Raw genomic sequence first — 23,787 nt, forward strand, 5'->3', positions numbered from 1 at the left:
TGATGATGATGAATTTAACCACTGCTTCCTAGTAGCACTAATGAATGGATCTTTATTCAGCACCATTTAAACAAATGTCAGGATTTCACTCTTTAGTTTCGGATATGTGGTGCTATTACTACTTTTGGTGTCTACAACTGGACTAAAGTATTGTTGTGTTTTGAGACATTTAACAGCTACCGTTAAAAGTACAAATAAAGGTTTTGCCAATATTCTCCGCTAACGCCGATTCATTCATCGACATGTTTGCAGAGCGACCATGGCCGACAGGAGAGTGTACCGGGTGGAGGCGGGCGAACATGACAGATCAGTCAAAGTGCGCCCCCTTGTGGCTGGCTATAGTGGCTACAGGTCATAAGTCCTGCATCCTTCATAAAAGTGACACTAAAAACTCAAAGTACTCTTCAAATAAAGTTTCTCCAAACGTGTTTGTTATTAGGGATGAGCGAGTACAGCATTATCTGTATCTGTATCTGTATCTGTTAACCATATGAATTATCTGTATCCGTATCCGTACTCGGAGTGGGCGTGGCCTATCCCGGAAGTGGGTGTGTTTTAACCCGGAGGTGGGTTCTCTACTGTTAAGTCGTTTTGGACATGACCTGCGGGTAAAATCTGGAGAAATTGGCTTTACCCAAAGTTTGTCTTTCACTCATGCACAACACAGCAGCATTCACACCAGCAACGAATCCTCTGCATTATTCAGGCGAGAGGTGGAGCAGAAGGGTGCAGCAGGACCAAGGCAGGAACTGACGTATTTGAAACTGCTTTATCACCAGGAGATATTTGTTTTAGTTTTTTTATACATGTGTCTGTTGTGTGTCATCAACCCCTGCTGTGTTCACACATTGGGTTCTGCTGGATTTCTACAGACTATCAGTGAAATGAACCAATAAATTATAAATTTTTTATTTAGTTAAATTCATTTATTTTACCTGGACAGTCTATTATTAATTGATGATTTCATTAATTAAACAAAAGAAAAAAATTTAAACTGAAACTATCAACAAATCAATTCAAATTTATAAATCACTAACTCCATCACACAGAATTAAATGTACAGGCAGAGAGACTAATCAGGTCTTCAGTACAGGATCATACTACAGTGAAAGCATCAGAATGAGTCGTCTCTTCTGTGATTTGTTTGTGTCTCGTCCTGTAACGCGTTGATTCAGTGAGATGTCGCCTAATTCAGCGAACCTTGGCATGAACCTTGAAGGGGTGCGGCACTCGAATCGTTCCATAAACTCCTTCTGTACTCAGCACGACTCCGCCAGGAGCCCGGAAAGAGAACTTCTGCAGTAAACCTACCAAAAACAGAAACAGCTCCATCTTGGCCAGGCCCTCTCCAAGACACACACGTTTCCCTGAAGCGACACACACACACACACACACACACACACACACACACACACACACACACACACACAAAGGTGTAAGAGCACAAGATGTATATTCTGGGTCATGTTTAAAATGGAGGTTAATCTGCATGGTTTACCTGCAGAGAAAGGCAGGTGAGCTTCTTTCTTGACAAACTTTCCCTCAGCATCCAGGAAGTGTCCGGGATTGAAAGTGTGCGGGGTTTCCCACTCATCTTTGTCAAACAGCACCGAGGTCAGCATGGGCATAATTGACGCACCCTAAAAAACCCGATTCATAGGTTAACACAAAGCAATGCTGCAACAACAACACTCACATATTTCATGTCTCTTTCTTATATAAAGATGTAATGGTCTGACTTAAATGACAATCTACCTTAGGTATGAAATAACCACCCAGTGTTGTGTCCTTGGCAGCTACTCTGAGTCCATTCAGAGGAATAATGTTTCCCATCCTCTGGATCTCATGGATGACAGCGTCAGTGTAGGGCATGTTGGGTCTGTCGGCCATAGTGGGCTGACGGCTCTGTCCGATCACTCCGTCTATCTCTGCATGGACCTTTTCTTGAAATTCAACAAATGAATGGTTTTAACTTATGGCAAGGGGGAAATATTAAAAACTGTATTCCTCGGCCGGCCATCAAACATCATGATCCTGTCTTTAAGTCTGTTAGATTGCCACAGACACACATATATATATACGCTACTGCTAATCCATTTGTTTTTTTGTTAGATCTGATTCCTGAAGTGTTTTTCTAGGGAGAAATTCAGTTATCTGAACTGTTCAATCCCCTTGGGTCTTGATTTACTTTATTAAAATAAAATTAGCCATATTAATAGTTCCTATCATTCAACACCGCTTTAAAAGTGCCAATGTTGATAAGTAGATTATTCCACTGCTTTGGTCCAGACCATAGACTGTAAGATGGACGACATGATGGCTACCAAAAGGTGGATGGCAGCAGTATAGAACATTAATCCTGCCACCTTCATGTTAGTAGATGAGACGTAACCCAAACTAAAATGAATGTCGGGACCTGGTATTTGTGAACTACAGTCGAAGCCTGAGCACGTTTTTCTTTGTTCTGGAGACAAACCAGAGCAGCCAGAATCACTCTCCCAGGGTGCTTCAACTTCATACAGAGGTGTGAAAACTGACCAGGGACACAAGTTTCAACCACTATTGACCCAGAATGTCACCAGGCTAAAATAAGCCAAGTCCCACCTCTCTTTTTTCTCGTTCTACTCAACTCTCCGAGAGGAGAAGTGTGGCTGTCCAGCTCACTTTATCAATCTTTTCGATTCTTCTTCTACTCAACTTTCCGAATGGAACAAACCTCTCCTTCTGATCAACTTAAATGGAGCAATGGCAGCGTATGTATCCAGGATATTTTTGCCTCTTTTCTGGATTAAAGGAGGAGGTGGAGATGTGTTGTCCATCTTGATACAGTCTATGATCCAGTACAACTCAACATGGATGGGTTAATTTAAAACTCATGTTCATTATTCCCTTAAGATGTATTGCAAAGACTCTGTTTATCCTTTAACATTTCAAGTAGCAACATTATCAGCAAATCTTTTAGTCTATCAGCCTCACATTTGAATTAATTATAAAATGTTAGCATGTTAACAACCTAAACAAAGAAGTTACATATTCATCATAATTCCTGCATATCATGATCATGTTGTCATTGTGCGTATGAGTGTGTCCATATGCTGATGTTTTTATTAATAAGTATTAGCATTTACTAAGTATGGATAAATGCAAACTTTTGTTTCCTTCCAATTTCACAGCTTTCTATGCATCTTTGCATGTGACCTACCTTGGATCTTAGGGTTATTGATGAGATAAACCAAAGCCCATTGCAGTGTGGTGGCAGTTGTCTCTGTTCCGGCCAGGAATAGATCCAGAGAGCAAATAATCAGATTATGGTCAGTGAAGCCCAGGTCGGTGTCTTTGTGCTGTTCAGAGAGTAGATATAGTGGTGAATGATTTGCAGTTTGATGGAGAGGGCTAAAACACGTAAAACACATCTGGCCACGTACATTTTCCTTTTCAATGAGGAAAGTGTCAATGTAGTCCCGGGGATTGCTGTGGTCCAGGTCCTTCTTGTGTCTCTGTAACTCCTGGTTCATGAAGTCTTGGAGGTCGATATAGTTGCTGAATATTTTGTTGTGAGGACCTGGCAAGTAGCTCATCACGTTGGGGAACGATTCATAAAGCTACAGTAAGAAAACAGCAGAGGGAGGAAAGTTAACCTTTTTCTTTCAATTTTTTAATTTTGACCAGAGATGTGGTCCTCCTGGTTACGGAGAACCAACCCCCTCAATTACACCTGAGAGCGCCCTCTCTGCCAATGATTAAACTTGATGTGTTTTATTGACTTACCATACCCCATACGGAGCCCTCCAGCTCAGTAACCTCAGACAGATACCTCAGCATGGTCTGGAAGTTGTGGTCGCTGTACTCATAGCGTTTTCCCATCACCATCTGGCAAATGATGTTGGATACAGCGTTGTTGAAGAGGCCTGCTCTGCTGAAAGGTTCACCTGGAAGAGAGGAGTCCATGTTATGGCAACTCCTCATGTGGGATTATGATCTTATTGTATGCTTAATTTTAACCACCTTTCTCGTTCTCCATCACGTCCTGCAGGTATCGGATCTCCTCACAGATGCTCTGCTCCATGAGACTTTTGCCCAGGCCAAATGTGCGTAAGGTCGACAAAGCAAAACGCCGCTGTTTCTTCCATGTTTCACCATTACTCATGAACAGACCACCTACACACAAGCATGCAGAGGAATAAAAGAGTGATCAACTTGCGGGAAGTCACTTCTGTTCTGCACTGGACCAGAGAAAGAGAGTGATGCCTGCACCTGAGCCGCCTTTGTATATCCTGTCACACATCGCACTGTCGGGTCGGTCCACAAAGTTCTCAGCTTGTGCCACTATGGATTCCTTCAACATCTTATACCCAGTCACAAACACCGTCTTTTCCCGCCCGAGCCGGACACTGAACACGTTCCCATAGACATCAGCCAGCTGCCGACATGAGAGAGGAAGATTCAGGTGAGCCGAGTATTTTTTTAACTATTTAAATTAAATACAATACCCTCTAATGAGCTATATGTTCTATTAATTCAATTAAAACCTACCTAGCTTAAATGGGTAATAATGGGTCTGTTTTAATAGATTTGATGATATATATTAATAAATGAACACTTAAAAGCTGTGTAAAGGCCGAATTATAGTCCTGCGACTGCAACCGCGGAAGGCCACGCAGTTGCATCGACGGACTCGTTTTGGTTTATACTTCTCTAACGTGCTGCGAGTGTTGCAACGCAATTCACCGCCAGAACAATAGGCGGAGTAACGTTGTTTGTCGAAGACAAAACACACAAAGAAGAGACCGCTTCTTCTTCGTCGACTGTTTATTTAGATCGCCACTCCGGCTCCTCATAGCCTACTTCTGGCGGACAAATCGGCCAGTCAGTGACGGGTTATAAAATTGGTCATACTTTCGGATCTCTTCTGCCAAGTGCTCTTCTATTTGGTCCATATTCGTTCTTCTAAATCTTCCGTGATTTCCGCGTATTGTGGGGCATGAAACCGGAATCTAGACTCTGGACGGGATATAGTAAGCAGACCAATCACAAGCATGCGGGCTGCGTGAGGCTCGCGTCGCTTTGTCGTATAGTTGAAACATGTAATATTTACCTTGGTAAAATAATTGGATGGATTTTTGCTGTCCATACTGAAGAAATTCCCCACAATGGGCAGGCCAGGCGGTCCTGGAGGGTAATTTGGTGGATTCCTGTCTTTGATGAAATCTGCCATTAAAATAAAAATGAGCAGAAACAGAATCAACCCCTTAAGGTCGAAACTCAGCAAAAAATCATAAAGCCACATGGTTTCAAAAGCCAAAGCAGCAGCAGGAGGAAGGTCTGTGTTTTCCAATTCGTTCTCTTCTGACCAGTGTAGCACCAGTGTCCAACCTTTTATTTTGGTCAGTTATATAAATAAAACATCAGTACAAAGTCCTTACAAAGGTCCTGACATTGTACTTGTGTAATCAGTGACAGATAACCCACGCCTACTTTTCCTTCAACATACCAGACTTTTGTCAGGGTAGATGTGAGGAAACTTAAAGCAGTAGTACTATACTGCGTTCAAGCCAGCCGACACTCACAACTCTTTGGTCAAATCAGCCGACACGGAAATTCCACTGCACCCATATACTGATATTTATGGTAAACGCATCCGAACCGCCCAGAACAGGAACGGGGAGCGAGCGATTTAGTACTCGAAATTAGATGAAGAACATCCGATTTTCAAAATAAACTGTTGACATGGAGCATAAACAAAATGCATAATTGAAAGAAAAATATATTGGATTATATTCAGAAGAAATATATATCGTCTTACCTGTGTCATTTTTATGAATAGCAGTTTGACTGTATCAATGAAGAGATTTTACAAAATTAAAGTCACACATGTTCTGCTTCAAGTAGCTAATTTCTGGATATTTCAAAGTACTATAAAACACTTTGCTCAATAATTCCAGAGAGAGACTGATATGACTGTGTTCAGGACCTCTCAGGCTACCCACACACTGAATATCAGACATTTTTACTCTACAGATTAAGAGATATTTCAAAGTAAAGTCCAACATTTCCACTGTGGAATACATAATTTCTGGATATTTCAAAGTACTATAAAACAGTTTGCCCAATAATTCCAGAGAGACAGTGATATGACTGTGTTCAGGACCTCTTTGACTACCCACACACTGAATATCAGACATTTTTACTGTACAGATTAAGAGATTTTTCAAAGTAAAGTGCAACATTTCCCCTGTGGAATACATCATTTCTGGATATTTCAAAGTACTATAAAAACACTTTGCCCAATAATTCCAGAGTGAGACTGATATGACTTTGTTCAGGACCTCTCAGACTACCCACACACTGAATATCAAACATTTTTACTGTATAGATTAAGATATTTTTCAAAGTAAAGTCAAACATGTGTCCAATCAAATCAGTTCATTTCTGGATATTTCAAAGTACTATCAAAACACTTTGCTCAATAATTCCAGAGTGAGACTGATATGTACGGTGGCCCTGAAAGCTCAACGAACGGCAACTTAAGAAAACACATGCAAGTTGACAAAACACCTGCAAAAAGAGAAAAGCGCTGCAAATACCGGAACGAGCTGCAAATAGAGAAACGCGCAGCAAATACCGTAACACGTTGCAAAAAGCCAAACGCGCAGCAAGAAGCCAAACGCGCAGCAAGAAGAGGCCACAACACAACGGAAGTGTTTCCATGGGACAGCTAAAAGTGATGGACACTGCTGCCACAAAAACGTCCAATACACCATAGAAATTCGGTTCCACACAGGGTTCGGCCACCTGCGGCTCTTCGGCCCCTCTGCAGTGGCTGTACAGTACAATGTTGTGCATATGTTTAGCGAACGCTGAACTTAACGAATCAGTTTTCATATTATTAACGTGAAATTAACGATGAAAGTGAGTGAACGTCAGGTACATTTTTTAAATCATCACCGTATCAGGCCATCATGAAATACCAGGAGCGGGCGAGTGTGTGTGTGTGTGTGTGTGTGTGTGTGTGTGTGTGTGTGTGTGTGTGTGTGTGTGTGTACGTGTGTCCCCCAGCGCTCCGACCCCGCCCACTCACTCGGAGAGAGCCACAGTTCTGATCACGGAAGATGATCCGATCTAGAGACATGTCGTCTTTTCCTGTTAAACTGAATAAACAGCGCTAACAAGCAAGCCCCTGTTTGTGAGGCAATATATTGTCCATAGTGTGCAGCAGGGCCGGGTCTAGGCAGGGGCAAGAGGGGGCCTGGCCCCCTCAAATAAATGTTGTGCCCCCTCAAACTAAATCCCCCAAAATATATTAAATTTCATATATTTTTTATTATCTCATGCTTCTCTCCTCCGCTCCACTTCTTAATGTCTTAATGTCTTGCTTGCCCCCTCAAATATAAAATATATCAAGTTGTTTCTCATGTCATGTTTCTCACCTCCGCTCCATCTCCCCTTTTCGCTCTGCTCAGTGTATCGGCCTGCTGCCGGTTCACTGTGAGGGATAGCTGTCTGCCCAACTTCCAATCACCCTTTAGTATGCAAATGAGCTAGTGTCAGGTTTCTAATAGCAGCTTGCAGCAGTAAACTGCGAAGCAAAGGAGCTCTGTTAAATTCGGTCATAGTGTTTTGTGTAATGACATACTTAATTGCTAATAACATAATAAAAACAAGAGTTAATATTTTTCTTGAAAATCTTTATTTGCTCAGTCAACAACAACAACCAAAACCACATAACCAAATTCTTGTAGTAGCTAAGCTGTAGCCTATTCTCCTAGATCAGGGTGTGTGGGCCCACAGTCCCTGTCATGTGTCACAGCACGGGGAGAGAGCACTGTCCGCTCCCTGCCACAGACTGAGCAGAAATGATCTGTGCGTGCAGACCCCTAAAGAAAGCCCCGCCCCCACCCAACTTCTGCAATCTGGCTGCTATTTTACAATCCCATCTTCACTTTTCCACTCCTGTAAAACTTTCAGCAGACTTGTCCCAACCTTGTGTATCTCATTCTCCTCAGGGACTCAGCCTTGTAAACAAGTGACATACAACACTAGTGTAGAGATTGCTTGCATTCCATTCTGCTGATCATTCTGAGGTTACATATACAATGCATCAGTTTTTCAGAGCTTTTAAAAAACATACTCCTCCTGCCCCTACCAATGGAGATCATGGTGGCAATGCTCTAGCTAGCACCTCAGCAGCTAGCGCTGCACCTACCCCTACCAGTGTTGTAACTAGCAGCGCATCAGCTAACGTTAGTAGTGGTTCTGCTGCCTGCATCACTCCAGCAGTAGCTAGCATAACACCAGCAAGCACTACTTCTACTCTACCTCCTCCTTTCCCAGCTGTTCTTACAGTTAACCCCAAACTTCCCATTTTACCCAGTGACTTAACCACCATTGCACCATCTCAGCTATTATTAAGTAGCTACCCAAAACGTGCATTTAGCAAAAAACTGAGGTCGTTCAATCCTGCCTGGTACCGCACACGACCATGGCTTGAATACTCTGCTGAACGGGATGCATGTTTCTGCTTTCCCTGTCGCAAATACAGTACTGTGAATGAGAGGGATGTTGTGTTCACTCTGACTGGTTTCAACAACTGGAAAGTTGCACTGGAAAGTGACAAAGGGCTGCAGAGGCATGTGTCCTCCCACAACCATGTTCATGCTTCTACTCTCTGGGCTGAGCACCAGAAGAGAGAGGCTACTGGGGGAAATGTTGACACATTATTGGTTGGCAAGACACAGGTAGAGAAAAAACGGTACTATGTTAAGAGTGTGGGCAACGCTGTGAAGTTCCTCTGTGTCAATGAGTTGAGTCTGCGTGGAACAACGGAACACAGGCGTGAGGCTGCTGGTCATGATGATGATGATATTGCTTCTGGGCTTTTTCTTAAGTTAATGGAATATACCCTTGAGAAAGATGAAAAACTAGCCAGCATCGCCAAGGGTATCCAAAGGAATGCATCATATACATCAAATCACATACAAAATGAAATTATTGACACACTGGCAAACATGGTGCTCGGAGAGATAAAAAAAAAATATGAAAATGCTGATGCTGTGGGTTTTTGCCTCAAGAGTGATGGGAGCAGGGACAGGTGTAATGTCGAAAACCTGTCAGTTATGATTAGGTTTGTCAGTGCTTCCCTACCCGAGGAGCATCTCATTGGGTTGCTTGACCTTGACCAACTAGATGCACAGTACATAACCTCTGAAAACCCAAAGTGCCTCTCTGATGCTGGTTACAGTGCTGACAACATTCTGAGCCAGTGTTATGATGGAGCTTCAGTGATGAGTGGGGTGAGAGGAGGTGTTCAAGCTCTGCTCCAACAGAAGCTGGGAAAGTATATACCCTACATTCACTGCTACAACCACCAACTGCACCTGGTAGTTGTGCATGCCATGCAGAGCGAACAATGTACTAAAAGATTTTTTGATCTGTCTTCTTCCTTGTACAACTTTTTTCAGCACCACTACATCACTAGAAAATATGATGCTCCTAATCTTAGGAGGCTAATTCAAATCCGATGGACTAGCCACTATGAGGTGACACGTTGCATTACTGAGAATGAAGATCAAATAATCACTGTTCTGTCTGAGGTGGCAACGGATGATGATGCTGCAGTGGATCTGTGCACTGAAGCATCAGGCCTGCTCTGCCAGATTAAGAGGCAGCACTTCTTTAAAATTGGCAAGTTTCTGGTGCAAGTGCTTGGTCTACTGAAACCAGCAAATGCCATACTACAGTCTCAGTCTGTGGATATGTGCAGAGCCTCAAACGAGGTTGGTACAGCACTGGATTCTTTGAGGGCCATGAGGGATCACAGCGATGAGTGGGGAGAGGGAGATCACACAGCAGCTGGGGATGACATTCCAGCAAAGAGAAGGAGAACAATGAATAGGCACCTCAGTGACAGTGTTGTAATTACAACAGTGGGCCACACAGACACAGATGACAGTGTTCTCCCCCACAAGACACTTAAAAGACCTCTACTAAACATTCTGGACCGGGCAATTACCGAGTTGGAGACAAGATTCTGCCAGAAGAATTTGGAGCTGATGAAGGCCACGTCCAGCCTTGTGCCTACATCTGGCACATTCCTCCATGGAGCTCTGTTGCATCCTTTGGTTGAGCTGGCTGGCACTGATGCAGGATGTCTGAATAATGAAATCCTGGTGGCAAAGCCCATGTTGCTTAAGGAATGCCCCAATGAACCAGATCTGTCTACAGTGTGCAAAACCCTACAGCACTACAAGGCAGCATTTCCCTTGTTGTACAAGTTATACATTACAGCACTGGTCATTGGGGTTTCTTCAGCTGCATGTGAGAGCTCTTTCTCCACACTGTCCCGTGTCTTAACCCCCTTTCGCAGAACTATGCTGCATCACAGAAAGAGGAACCTGGTTATCTTGGCCCATGAAAAGTCAATTACATACTAGCTGGACATGGACGAATTTGTGAGGGAGTTTGCCAAGGGAAACAGGAGGCTGACGTTGACCTAGAGACCTAGGAGAACTTAACTAAAATTAGTGGCCAGCAAAAATGCTGTAGTTAGCCAACGTTTGTTTTTTCTAGCCTAATAGCCTTTGTTTTATTTCTTTAATTTTTATTTAAAAAACTAAACAAAAACATCCTCCTAAGGGTGTTATAAAAATAAAAAAATACAAAAAAATACAAAAACATCCTCCTGAGGGTATTATAAAAATAAAAAAATACAAAAAAATACAAAAAAAATACAAAAACATCCTCCTGAGGGATTGCCACCTTATCGTGGTCAGGAGGTTTGAGTGCCTCAGTGACCCTAAGAGCTATACCAACAGAAGCTAGTCTTCATAGGGACACCCAAGTTGGGCAGGTCTTAGGGTAGAGGCCTGACAAAGTGCAGTCAGTTTAGGTTGAGGGTAGGACATACAACTAACAACCCAAGTTCATATATGGTTAGTCTAACAACAATAACTACAATGAAATAAGTGTGCCAAGCATTTGAGACCACAGTACTTTACAAGGCACTTGTTCAGTGTACCCGCATCCTAGTGAGTGAATTTGTCAATTAGACATGGTAAAAGGTGCTGGAGCACAATGCCCCCTCAAGATTTGTGGCTGCCCCCTCATACATGCCTGTCTAGACCCGGCCCTGGTGTGCAGGGGTACGAAACCTTTACTATCAAAAGAGCGAGTGGGCGGGGTCGGAGCCCCGGGACCCGGGACCTATACAGTCTATGCCCGGGACCGGAGCACTCGCTATACACACACACACACACACACACACACACACATACTCGCCCGTTCCTGGTATTTCATGATGGCCTGATACGGTGATGTACGTGACGTTCATTCACGTTCACGTCACATCGTTACGTTCACGTTAATAATATGAAAACTGATTCGTTAAGTTCAGCGTTCGCGAAACATATGCACAACATTGTACTGTACAGCCACTGCAGAGTGGCCGAAGAGCCGCGGGTGGCCGAACCCTGTGTGGAACCGAATTTCTATGGTGTATTGGACGTTTTTGTGGCAGCAGTGTCCATCACTTTTAGCTGTCCCATGGAAACACTTCCGTTGTGTTGTGGCCTCTTCTTGCTGCGCGTTTGGCTTCTTGCTGCGCGTTTGGCTTCTTGCTGCGCGTTTGGCTTCTTGCTGCGCGTTTGGCTTCTTGCTGCGCGTTTGGCTTTTTGCAACGCGTTCCGGTATTTGCTGCGCGTTTCTCTATTTGCAGCTCGTTCCGGTATTTGCAGCGCTTTTCTCTTTTTGCAGGTGTTTTGTCAACTTGCATGTGTTTTCTTAAGTTGCCGTTCGTTGAGCTTTAAGGGCCACCGTAGATATGCCTGTGTCCAGGACATCTCAGACTCCACATACTGAATAGCAAACATGTTTACCGTATAGATTAAGATATTTTTCAAAGTAAAGTCCAACATTTCAACTGTGGAATAGATAATTTCTGGATATTTTAAGTGCTAAGTGTTTAGTACATAATCCTAGTATTGAAGGAAATGCTGGAGATAACCCTGCAGCTCCGCCGTATAGCGGACACACAGCGCGTGTTAACAACAGAGAACTGACAGACAGCTGATCTGCGGCGCAACCGCAGATCAGCTGTCTGTCGGTTCCTAATTTAATTAACGAACAATTTGAAGTTAAATAGACGGTCCAAAGCATTTTCTCAAGTCAATGATGATATCTGTCTCTGCTTCCCGATGATAGCGGGGTTAAATTCACTTCTGAGGTGTCACAGCCAGGTTCGAATGGAAAGTGCAGAGTCCATACATTTACTCTTAGAGATTTAATTAAAAGACACTTCCTTTGACACCAATTACATGACAACTGAGAGATAATTATAAGGGGTTGACTCGTTCAATAAAAAAGGAAAGATCTAACAAATAAAAAACGTAATTTTGATTTACCTTAACTCTGATATCGAACTCGCATTTTCGCCGTTGTCTTAGTCATCATATATGCGACAAAGTAGAAAAAGTTTTCAGTGCTGACCTTCGACTCGTCCGACAACTTTTGCAAACTTTGCAACTTGTTCATTTTCGAATTTCGTTTCTGGTGAGACACTTTGTCAGCGCATCACAATCCAGAATGCCAGGAAGACGAGGGTAAGTACGCAACGATTTAATTGAAAATTACCAGACGGACACAGATACGTCTAAACTATAGTGGGGCTCAGCGCTGTCCCCGGGACTTAAATGAGCGGAGGAGAGATAGACAGCCTCACTTCACAACAGCCTTGCTTGCGTTTCATCATATCGTATATCATATCATCATCAACCAGTTTTATAATTGGTTGTCTAGGACATCACATCTTCCCTCTTGACAATCAACATTCACGTACAAACCGTAATACCACAGTACAAATACTTTTGTGCATCTTTATTCTTTTCTTAGTACAAAGTAATGCCAACTTTTTCAAATGTTCTGTTTATTTGAAAACAGTATGTCAGGACAAGACTTGCTTGCTTACAAGGGACATTTTATTTTGTCATTATGCTACATTTTTACTGGGGTATTATTAAAAGGTTTGGTGAATTCACTTTGAAGTAATTAATGTTAAGGACCAATATCGCCACAAGCATGAACTTAAATGTGTATTTATTTTACAATCAGTAGACCCCAAATATATTCCAATGAGTCTTTATGTTTTTTCCCATTTTAGAGTCTTGGTTTTTCCTTCCTTTGGAAAGGTGAGTGTTTTTTTTTGCAACTGTAATTATTTGTAACTTGTCAAAGTTTGTCTACATGTCCTTTACAAATTAAAAAAATATATATAAATGACCCAAAAATTTAACTTGTTATTTCAATTTAAATCCAGAAGAGTTTCCATTACGGCAGTGGCTATTGTGTTGGTCATCGAAAAGCTTCAGGCCTCAGCTAAGCTTCATGCTAAGGCTGAAGAAAAGGATGACACAACTTTCTGGGGTGAAGCATGCCAGGATCCGGAAGAAAGGTAATAAAGGTTTTACTTTTACCATTTCAATATATATAATACAAGTATATCATGTCTTCGTAAAGAAATCCATCCATTCCTGAGCTAATTATTCATTTCAAGGTTTCCTTTGATGTGAAGATGAAAATTCTGAGAATCACTCAAATTGTGTTTCAGATCAATGAAGCAGTGAGCCCTCCACAAAAAGCAGGGCCAGTTTCCCCACAGCCTGATTATGATATTTCATGGCCAGTTTCCCCACAGCCTGATTATGATACTTCATTCCCAGTTTCCCCACAGCCTGATTATGATACTTCATGGCCAGTTCCCCCACAGCCTGATTATGATACTTCATGGCCAGTTCCCCCACAGTCTGATGACATTACTGTAGGGCCAGTGCACCAACAGCCCAATACACATACATCGACAACTCCAGCAGAAACTGCAGAGGTAAATATTAAAATGGTCAATAATGACGTAATTGTTATGAAATACAGAATACTGTAGCAGTTTTTTCAAATCATGGTGATAGAAAGTTCTACAAAAGAACTGTTAGGTATCCAGTTTATAATACCCTGGGACAACAATGGTTAACGTGCATCTACTGTCAACTTCACAACAACTTGTTCACTGATGCTGATTATGTTTTACTGTGTTTTGCAGTTCCATTGTACAACAGACAATGGCAATGGCTCCACAACATCATCATCAGCGGATGAAAAAGAATATGAGGAACAATTATTTTCTTATCCATTGCCTAGGCAACCCTGTTTTTTTTTTCTTACTGAAAATCAATGGAAAAAACTCAGGAGGACGGCTGGAAGAGAGGGTAGGACAGTTACAGATTCCAAGAAAAGGGACTAGTCATAGGAGTGGGAATAGAAGCATATCAGTCTTCCTCTGGAATTATTGAGCAAACTGTTTTTATAGTACTTTGAAATATCCAGAAATTATGTATTCCACAGTGGAAATGTTGGACTTTACTTTGAAATATCTCTAAATCTGTACAGTAAAAATGTCTGATATTCAGTGTGTGGGTAGTCAGAGAGGTCCTGAACACAGTCATATCAGTCTCACTCTGGAATTATTGGGCAAAGTCTTTTTATAGTACTTTGAAATATCCAGAAATTATTTATTCTACAGGGGAAATGTTGCACTTTACTTTGAAAAATCTCTTAATCTGTACAGTAAAAATGTCTGATATTCAGTGTGTGGGTAGCCTGAGAGGTCCTGAACACAGTCATATCAGTCTCACTCTGGAATTATTGGGCAAAGTCTTTTTATAGTACTTTGAAATATCCAGAAATTACCTACTTGAAGCTACAAATGTGTGACTTTTATTTAGTAAAATCTCTTCATTGATACAGTAAAAATGCTATTCATAAAAATGACACAGGTAAGACGATATATACTTCTTCTGAATATAATCCAATACACTTTCAATTATGCATTTTTTATAGGCTCCAAGTCAACAGTTTATTTTGAAAACCGGACGTAGGCCCACTTGTGTTCTTCCTCTAACTTCGAGTACTCAGCTGCCGTTCCCGATCTGGGCGTTTTGGATGCGTTTACCATAAATGTCAGTATATGAGTGCAGTAGAATTTCTGTGTCGGCTGATTTGACCACAGAGACGCGAGTGTCGGCTGGCTTGACCGTAGTTAGTAATATGCACAAACTTTATTGAGTTTTCGTCACTGTGTGCAAAGCATACGCAGTGTTTCAGTGTACTATACATATATTGAATGTGGACAGTAGTGTACACCAACAAGCTGTCATGGCATGGTGTAGAAATAGCATGTCACTTTTTAGGACAAAGTCAGAGTGTTTGGTTGATGAGCCAATCCACTGCAGTATGAACTTTGTAGTGGTTTCCCCTGACAGCTGACCTGTTCACATTAGAAGCAGTCAGAACATAGAAACATTGCTCAAGACCCACTTCTTCTCTCTGGCTTTCAATTCAATCTGAGTTTGAGACCTTGATTTTATTTGTTCTCGTACAATATTTTATTCTCAATTATTTATGATGTTAATGTTTTTTTTTACATTTTAAGCTTGTTCAGCACTTTAGTCAAAGCCAAGTTGTCAGATCAGAAAGTACACGAGCAGCAGAGCAGTGGTAAAGACGAGCAGCATTGTTTGTCGGTTTTTAAGCAGGATCACACACAAACAACTGCACAGTTTTCCACAAAACTTGGAAGGGGGTGTAAGGGAAATGTAACATTTGACCACAATATGATCATGTTTATTTCCCCTTTGATTGATCATGATTGAATCTCATGCAATGTAACCTTGATCATGCAGTATCCTGTACTACTGAATTCATCTTGGCCTGATTACTTTTACTAAGGCATTGTTGTGTAGATTTCATCAGAAGGTCCCAACCTTTGACTTTGAAACAACCCCAACCAGAGTGGGTGGGGTGAGCCAAATGTATAAAGACAAAGAACTGCTTCCCATCTGTGTTCATATTACAAACTAACCTTTTGTAGCAGGATGGGCCTTTAATTAGTGCTGCAGTACCGGCCTATCACGGTTGGTTGCGCTGTCTATAAAGGAGAGTGGTTGTGCACTGGGAGCCCTCTTGCCTTGGAGCTCCAGACTGCCCCGCCTCCTGTTATCACCGCACCTGGCCGCCTCACCTGGTCGCCTTTTGTTAGCTGGGTCGTGCAGCTCGCCGTTGTTTGGTATGTAGTAGTTGTTTGCGTCTGTGTACCTTCTAAACTTTGCACAAGTCCTCAACATTGGCTTCCATCCCTCAGGCAGTTCATTGGCCGGGTCTTCCTTCTCCCGTATAGGCCCCAATTGTAGGGCATGCGAGTGTTTTCCTCCTCTGCCGGTTGCAGCGGGGAGCGATCAGCTGATCGATCGAGTTGCACGTAATTGTGCTGCTCGACGCAAGTGATCCCCTTCCTCCCCTTTGATGTTCATTCAACTCCTGACGGTATGTGGATAAGATGACGCTAACTCAAGTTACCACAGTTGTTGTTCAGCTTCTAGAACAAATGTATTTTTCTATGGCAGGGTTGACGTGTGTGTGTGGGCGGTTTCTGCCAGCACGTTTTTTTCCCCCCCTCTTCACGCTGCTGTTGGCCGGCTGCTGTTTTGCCCACTGGCTTATATAGCCAACACATCCATCCTACTCTGCATCTCCTACTGTGCTGTACCTGCCACCGAGTATGGTGACTGCTGCCTCATCCTCAGTCTCATCTTAATCTATTCAGTTAACCGACTTCTAACTGATCTTATTGATGATATTATTTGTGTTTTGTGGTTTGCTTTGCATGTTTTTGGTTTAATTCGTTTTCTTAGTTATTTTGGTTTGGCTTAATTGCTTTACCTATTTATTTGGATTTATCAGTTTGGATAAATCTCCATTACTTTTGATTTAATTTCTTTGTTAGTTTTCTTTTGTTTGCATTTATTGAGTTTGTTTAAGTTGCGGGTTGAAGTGATTTAACCCTGATTTAAACCCCATTTAGTTATTTGCCCTCCCTTTTTTGTATTTTGTGTGTGTGTGTGTTCGCTTTAGTGTGGTTGGGTGAACATATTTTATTGCGAAGTCATGTTTAAAGATTGTATATATTAATTAAAAGGAATTGAAATTGTATGCTGGACCCAGTCTCAAGCTTTCATTAGTAATGAACTTGTGTGCTTTAACTTTAAGGTTAATCTAACTCTCTAGGTGAAATTCCTGGGGTGGCGTTGCTGGCAATTTGTCACTAGTTCAACTAAAACTTCATCTTATTGGTTCCTCGAACGTCGAATGCCACACTTTGTTGTATGCACCATGCTCTGAACATTAAAGTGTGTCAAAACTGTTAGAGATTTGAGTCTTGTTTCCTCATTAAGTTGGGATTGTAGAAATTGCCACGACAGAGGAAACATCAGCCAAGGAAAAGCCCATTAAAGTCTGGTGTGGATCCAGAGCAGATCCAGGACTTTTTATGGATATGGTGCCTTTTAAATATATAATAAGATTTCTCAGAGAATAAGTCATGGATCTTGATGAGAAAAATCTGACATGTTTAGGGGACTGATATTTTGCAGTGTGGCGCAGATCCCAATACAAATCTGGACCTAGTGCATTTAAATGTGGTTTCAGAGGAGGAGTGTTGGGGCTTGGTGGAGGTATGTGGAGTAATGTGGAGGTATGTGCATGTGTTCTGGTTATGTTCTTTTGTAACAATTGTGTTTTATCTTTGCTGAGCTTAAGAAAAGGAGAGGCTGCGTTATTTACTCCCACAAATACCACAATATTACTCAGTGGGCTTAAAAAATACCTTCAACTGCTTAAAATAAGCAGACAGCTTGGTTTAAACATTGTGAGGAAATTTGTTGAGATATTTTATAGCTTGAATTATTTGAAATACTGCTACGGGAGCTTTGGATGACCGTTGAGGATAGTGTAACTGACATCTCTAGTGTTGAGCCGTTTTAGACATGACCTGTGGGTAAAATCTGGAGAATTGACTGCAGAGTTTACTCAGTTTGTCTTTCACTCATGCACAACACCGCAGCCTTCACAATAGCAACAAATCCTCTGCATTATTCAGGCGAGAGGTGGAGCAGAAGGGTGCAGCAGACCAAGGCAGGAGGTGATCAAGTGATTTTCCTGACAACACACAGAAACCGGTGTCGGCTCTTATCACCAGAAACTCTCTTCTGTCTTCTATGTGTGGAAACTGTTTTTTCACCAGGAGATATTTCTTTTCTTTTTTTCATTCATGTGTCTGTCATGCGTCATCAACCCCTGCTTTGTTCACACATTGGGTTCTGCTGGATTTCTATGGACTTTACACTTGGAGGAAAGACGGACATTTGCATTCACACATGCACTTCCTCCAGAGAAAATATTGCATGAATACCAGCATTAATGTTGTAACAGCTGCACCAACCAACTCAATCTCATGTTATATTGTTTTGATGTGTGTTTTTTATCAGTGACATCAACCAATTAATGATCAAATAATTTAATTTACTTTAATTTAATTCATTTATTTAACCATGTCAGTTTATTACTAATTGATGACTTCCTTAATTAAACAAAAGCAAAAATATTTTAAACAAACTATCAACAAATCAATAAAAATTTACAAATCACAAACTCCATCACACAGAATTAGGCAGAGAGACTAAGCAGGTGTTCAGAATGAGTCGTCTCTTCTGTGATTTGTTTGTGTCTCGTCCTGTAACGCGTTGATTCAGTGAGATGTCGCCTAATTCAGCGAACCTTGGCATGAACCTTGAAGGGGTGCGGCACTCGAGTCGATCCATAAACTCCTTCTGTACTCAGCTCGACTCCGCCAGGAGCCCGGAAAGAGAACTTCTGCAGTAAACCTACCAAAAACAGAAACAGCTCCATCTTGGCCAGACCCTCTCCAAGACACACACGTTTCCCTGAAGCGACACGCACACACGCACAATCACAAAGATGTAAGAGCACAAGATGTGTATTCTGGGTCATGTTTAAAATGGAGGTTAATCTGCATGGTTTACCTGCAGAGAAAGGCAGGTGAGCTTCTTTCTTCATAAACTTTCCCTCAGCATCCAGGAAGTGTCCGGGATTGAAAGTGTGCGGGGTTTCCCACTGATCTTTTTCAAACAGCACCGAGGTCAGCATGGGCATAATGGATGCACCCTAAAAACACGATTCATAGGTTAACACAAAGCAATGCTGCAACAACAACACTCACATATTTCATGTCTCTTTCTTATATAAACATGTAATGGTCTGACTTAAATGACAATCTACCTTAGGTATGAAATAACCACCCAGTGTTGTGTCCTTGACAGCTACTCTCAGTCCATTCAGAGGAACAATGTTTCCCATCCTCTGGATCTCATGGATGACGGCGTCAGTGTAGGGCATGTTGGGTCTGTCGGCCATAGTGGGCTGACGGCTCTGTCCGATCACTCCGTCTATCTCTGCCTGGACCTTTTCTTGAAATTCAACAAATGAATGGTTTTAACTTATGGCAAGGGGGAAATATTAAAAACTGTCTGCCTCGGTTGGCCATCAAACATCATGATCCTGTCTTCATGTCTGTTCGATTGCCACCGGCACACATATATATATATGCTACTGCTAATCCATTTGATTTTTTGTTACATCTGATTCATGAAGTGTTCTTCTAGGGAGAAATTCAGTTATCTGAACTGTTCAATCCCCTTGGGTCTTGATTTAGTTTTTGAAAAATAAAATAAGCCATATTAAGTGTTCATATCATTAAACACCGCTTTAAAGGTGGCAATGTTGATTAGTAGTTTAGTCAACTGCTTTTGTCCAGACCATAGATTGTAAGATGGACGATATGATGGCTATTTAATATTAAGATTTTTAATAGTAATAGTCAATATCGTTGGGAATAACCACATTTATTGAATGGCGAAGGCACACCATTTCATGGTGTCACGTTTAATGTATCAATTGCACAACATGAAAGATCCCTTTCCAAAAACTTGCAGCGTACTTCTTCTGGAATTTTAACCATGTTGATAATATAGTGTTGCAATATATTGTTGATGGTTGTTCATATATAATGTTTCGTATAGTGTATAGTATATTAACCTAGTATAAAGCTGAATTATCTGATCATTTCAGATTGGAGCCAAGTTAAGCCAACATTGTATTCGTTGTTGTTGTTCGCATTTCCATAGTAAGAGCGAGCTCCACCAATCAGCAAGGATGCTATTATACCTCAGGAATGTGGGTCTTGTAGTGCTTCTCCTTGACTTTGCAAATAAAATGTGTTTATATTATAACGCAGTTGATATATGAACTTGTGTCTTCTACAGGAGCATATAACATCGTTTCACATGCGTGTAGCTTGCTGTAAGTCTACCTTTGGATCGTTACAATATTGACTGGTAATCAAGACATCTATTTAGAAAGTGAATGGGATTTTTTACTTTGTAACCATGCTGTTGAGCTTTATAAAAATGGGCTGAAACATCATGAGTGAAAGCTGTGATTGACTTGTGATTGGTCGAGCATGTGTAACTTTGCTACTGTGGCTCCACCTCCTGGAATGCTACTGCAAAGACTCCAGAAGTGCAAGATGGCAGCGTATGTATCCAGGATATTTTTGCATCTTTTCTGGATAATAGGAGAAGGTGGAGATGTGTTGTCCATCTTGATACAGTCTATAGTCCTGAACAACTCAACATGGGTAGATTCATTTAGTATTCATGGTCATGATTCCCTTAGGATGTAATCTAAAGACTTTGTTTATCCTTTAACATTTCAAGTAGCAACATTATCAGGTAAATCTTTTAGTCTATCAGCCTCACATGTGAATTAATTATAAAATGTTAGCATGTTAACAACCTTAACAAAGAAGTTGACATATTCATCATAATTCCTGCATATAATGATCATGTTATCATTGTGCGTATGAGTGTGTCCATATGCTGATGTTTATATTAATAAGTATTAGCATTTATAAGTATGGATAGAGGCAAACTTCTGTTTCCTTCCTATTTCACAGCTTTCTATGCATCTTTGCATGTGACCTACCTTGGATCTCAGGGTTATTGATGAGATAAACCAAAGCCCATTGCAGTGTGGTGGCAGTTGTCTCTGTTCCGGCCAGGAATAGATCCAGAGAGCACATAACCAGATTATGGTCAGTGAAGCCCAGGTCGGTGTCTTTGTGCTGTTCAGAGAGTAGATATAGTGGTGAATGATTTGCAGTTTGATGGAGAGGGCTAAAACTCTACGTAAAACACATCTGGCCACGTACATTTTCCATTTCAATGAGGAAAGTGTCAATGTAGTCCCGGGGATTGCTGTGGTCCAGGTCCTTCTTGTGTCTCTGTAACTCCTGGTTCATGAAGACTTGGAGGTTGAAAAAGTTGCTGAATATTTTGTTGTGAGGACCTGGCAAGTACTTCATCACGTTGGGGAACGATTCATAAAGCTACAGTAAGAAAACAGCAGAGGGAGGAAAGTTAACCTTTTTCTTTCAACTTTAAAATTTTGATCCGAGATGTGGTCCTCCTGGTTACGGAGAATCAACACCCCCAATTACACCTGAGAGCGCCCTCTCTGCCAATGATTAAACTTGATGTGTTTTATTGACTTACCATACCCCATACGGAGCCCTCCAGCTCAGTAACCTCAGACAGATACCTCAGCATGGTCTGGAAGTTGTGGTCGCTGTACTCATAGCGTTTTCCCATCACCATCTGGCAAATGATGTTGGATACAGCGTTGTTGAGGAGGCCTGTTGTGCTGAAAGGTTCACCTGGAAGAGAGGAGTCCATGTTATGGCAACTCCTCATGTGGGATTATGAGCTTATTGTATGCTGAATTTTAACCACCTTTCTCGTTCTCCATCACGTCCTGCAGGTATCGGATCTCCTCACAGATGCTCTGCTCCAAGAGACTTTTGCCCAGGCCAAATGTGCGTAAGGTGGACAAAGCAAAACGCCGCTGTTTCTTCCATGTTTCACCATTACTCATGAACAGACCACCTACACACAAGCATGCAGAGGAATAAAAGAGTGATCAACTTGCGGGAAGTCACTTCTGTTCTGCACTGGACCAGAGAAAGAGAGTGATGCCTGCACCTGAGCCGCCTTTGTACATCCTGTCAAACATAGGACTGTGGGGTCGGTCCACAAAGTTCTCAGCTTGCGCCACTATGGATTCCTTCAACATCTTATACCCAGTCACAAACACCATCTTTTCCTGCCCGAGGCGGACACTGAACACGTTCCCATAGACATCAGCCAGCTGCCGACATGACAGAGGAAGATTCAGGTCAGCCAAAAATGTTTTCTCTATTTAAATAATGCACTAGTGCACAATAACAACTTGTCAACCTTCCTTCTACATAAAAATAACACATTATCAGGTAAAGCATTGTTTAAGGTTTCATTCTCTTAATGCATTTCTAAAAAGGAATCAAATAGTAAATTATTTCAAGTTGTGTGACCAAGTTACATATGTTGCTATAAAGCACATATGCCACTATCCTGATAGAAACATACGAATATTCAACTGAAAATATATATGTTCTATTAATTCAATTAAAACCAACCAAGTTTAATGGGTAAGAATCTGTTTTAACAGATTTAATGATATTTATTAATAAATGAACACTTAAATAACTTGAAGCCTGTAATATTTACCTTGGTAAAATAATTGGATGGATTTTTGCTGTCCATACTGAAGAAATTCCCCACAATGGGCAGACCAGGCGGTCCTGGAGGATAATTTGGTGGATTCCTGTGTTTGATGAAATCTGCCATTAAAATAAAAATGAGTAGAAACAGAATCAACCCCTTAAGGTCGAAACTCAGCAAAAAATCATAAAGCCACATGTTTTCAAATGCCAAAGCAGCAGCAGGAGGAAGGTCTGTGTTTTCCAATTCGTTCTCTTCTGACCAGTGTAACACCAGTGTCTAACCTTTTATTTTTTTATGTCAGTTATATAAATAAAACAATCAGTACAAAGTCCATACAAAGATCCTGACATTGCACTTGTGTAATCAGTGACAGATAACCCAAGCCTACCTTTCCATCAACGAACCAGACCTTTGTCATGCTAGATGTGAAGCTTAAAGCAGTAGTACTATGCACAAACTTTGTTGAGTATTCGTCACTGTTTGCAAAATATACGCAGTGTTTCAGTGTACTATACATATATTGAATGTGGACAGTAGTGTACAAGCTGTCATGGCATGGTGTGGAAATAGCATGTCACTTTTAAGGACAAAGTCTGAGTGTTTGGCGGCACGAGCGTGGCACCATGGTTCCTGTTTTCCCACAAGTGAGTTGACGATTAACAACTCACTTGCAAACAACAAGCCAATACACTGCAGCATAAAATACCAAACTGGAACATTGCAGTGGCTTCCTCTAACAGCGGATCTGTTTGCGTTAGAATGAATTAACCATTAAGAGCATAGAAACCTTTAAATCATTGCTAAAGACCAGCTTCATCTCTCTATACCTTGCAATTTTAGCTGAGTGTGAGACCTTGATTCCATTTGTTCTCATACGATATTCATCTGAGATTATTTGAGATTATTTATGATGTTTAATGTTTTATTGCTTTGTTTTTTTCCCTGTTTTTTATATCTATTTTTATGTTCTTTTACATTTGAGCTTGTGTAACACTTTGGTCAAAGCCAAGCCTCAACCATATCAGGATCCAAAGGCTGAACCCCACCTGAATATAGTGGGGAGGGAAAATCCATAAGTAGAAGCCCATGAAACAAGTCTTTAGTTTCTTAGAAAGTGTATATAGCTACACTTTTTTTGATATGTTACAACTTACAACCTTTGTATAGTCCCTCATTAACAAAAAGTAATTTAAACTTTCTGTCCTTTTTCTTTCTTATTATGAAAAGCAGTTAT

General features: G+C 41.3%; 2 protein-coding genes across 2 annotated transcripts; both read right to left on the minus strand.

Moving 5' to 3' along the window:
• Positions 1–893: 893 nt before the first annotated feature.
• LOC128447638 (cytochrome P450 2J4) lies at positions 894–5,409 on the minus strand. The gene is made up of 9 exons (XM_053429872.1): positions 5,096–5,409; positions 4,255–4,420; positions 4,006–4,158; positions 3,769–3,929; positions 3,426–3,602; positions 3,203–3,341; positions 1,756–1,943; positions 1,499–1,640; positions 894–1,367 (listed from the first exon to the last, which is right to left on the minus strand). Exons 1-9 carry the CDS (start codon positions 5,285–5,287, stop codon positions 1,192–1,194), a joined length of 1,494 nt encoding a protein of 497 aa, XP_053285847.1. The 5' UTR covers positions 5,288–5,409; the 3' UTR covers positions 894–1,191.
• A 12,981-nt stretch (positions 5,410–18,390) lies between these two features.
• LOC128447641 (cytochrome P450 2J4) lies at positions 18,391–22,846 on the minus strand. Its single transcript, XM_053429884.1, has 9 exons — positions 22,557–22,846; positions 21,993–22,158; positions 21,744–21,896; positions 21,507–21,667; positions 21,164–21,340; positions 20,938–21,076; positions 19,174–19,361; positions 18,918–19,059; positions 18,391–18,818 (listed from the first exon to the last, which is right to left on the minus strand). Exons 1-9 carry the CDS (start codon positions 22,746–22,748, stop codon positions 18,643–18,645), a joined length of 1,494 nt encoding a protein of 497 aa, XP_053285859.1. The 5' UTR covers positions 22,749–22,846; the 3' UTR covers positions 18,391–18,642.
• Positions 22,847–23,787: the final 941 nt, after the last annotated feature.

Source organism: Pleuronectes platessa, chromosome 9 (assembly GCF_947347685.1).
Source record: "Pleuronectes platessa chromosome 9, fPlePla1.1, whole genome shotgun sequence".
In the NCBI taxonomy this organism is placed as follows: Eukaryota; Metazoa; Chordata; class Actinopteri; order Pleuronectiformes; family Pleuronectidae; genus Pleuronectes; species Pleuronectes platessa.

Bases quoted from the DNA above. Each gene is read 5' to 3' on its own strand.
- LOC128447638 (XM_053429872.1), bottom strand. From the start codon at position 5,287: ATGTGGCTTTATGATTTTTTGCTGAGTTTCGACCTTAAGGGGTTGATT. The intron at 3,930-4,005 runs GTGGTTAAAATT...CCTCTCTTCCAG, and splicing joins CGTGATGGAGAACGAGAAAG to GTGAACCTTTCAGCAGAGCA. The intron at 3,603-3,768 runs GTAAGTCAATAA...TTCTTACTGTAG, and splicing joins AGGGCTCCGTATGGGGTATG to CTTTATGAATCGTTCCCCAA.
- LOC128447641 (XM_053429884.1), bottom strand. From the start codon at position 22,748: ATGTGGCTTTATGATTTTTTGCTGAGTTTCGACCTTAAGGGGTTGATT. The intron at 21,341-21,506 runs GTAAGTCAATAA...TTCTTACTGTAG, and splicing joins AGGGCTCCGTATGGGGTATG to CTTTATGAATCGTTCCCCAA. The intron at 21,077-21,163 runs GTACGTGGCCAG...CTCTCTGAACAG, and splicing joins TCCTCATTGAAATGGAAAAT to CACAAAGACACCGACCTGGG.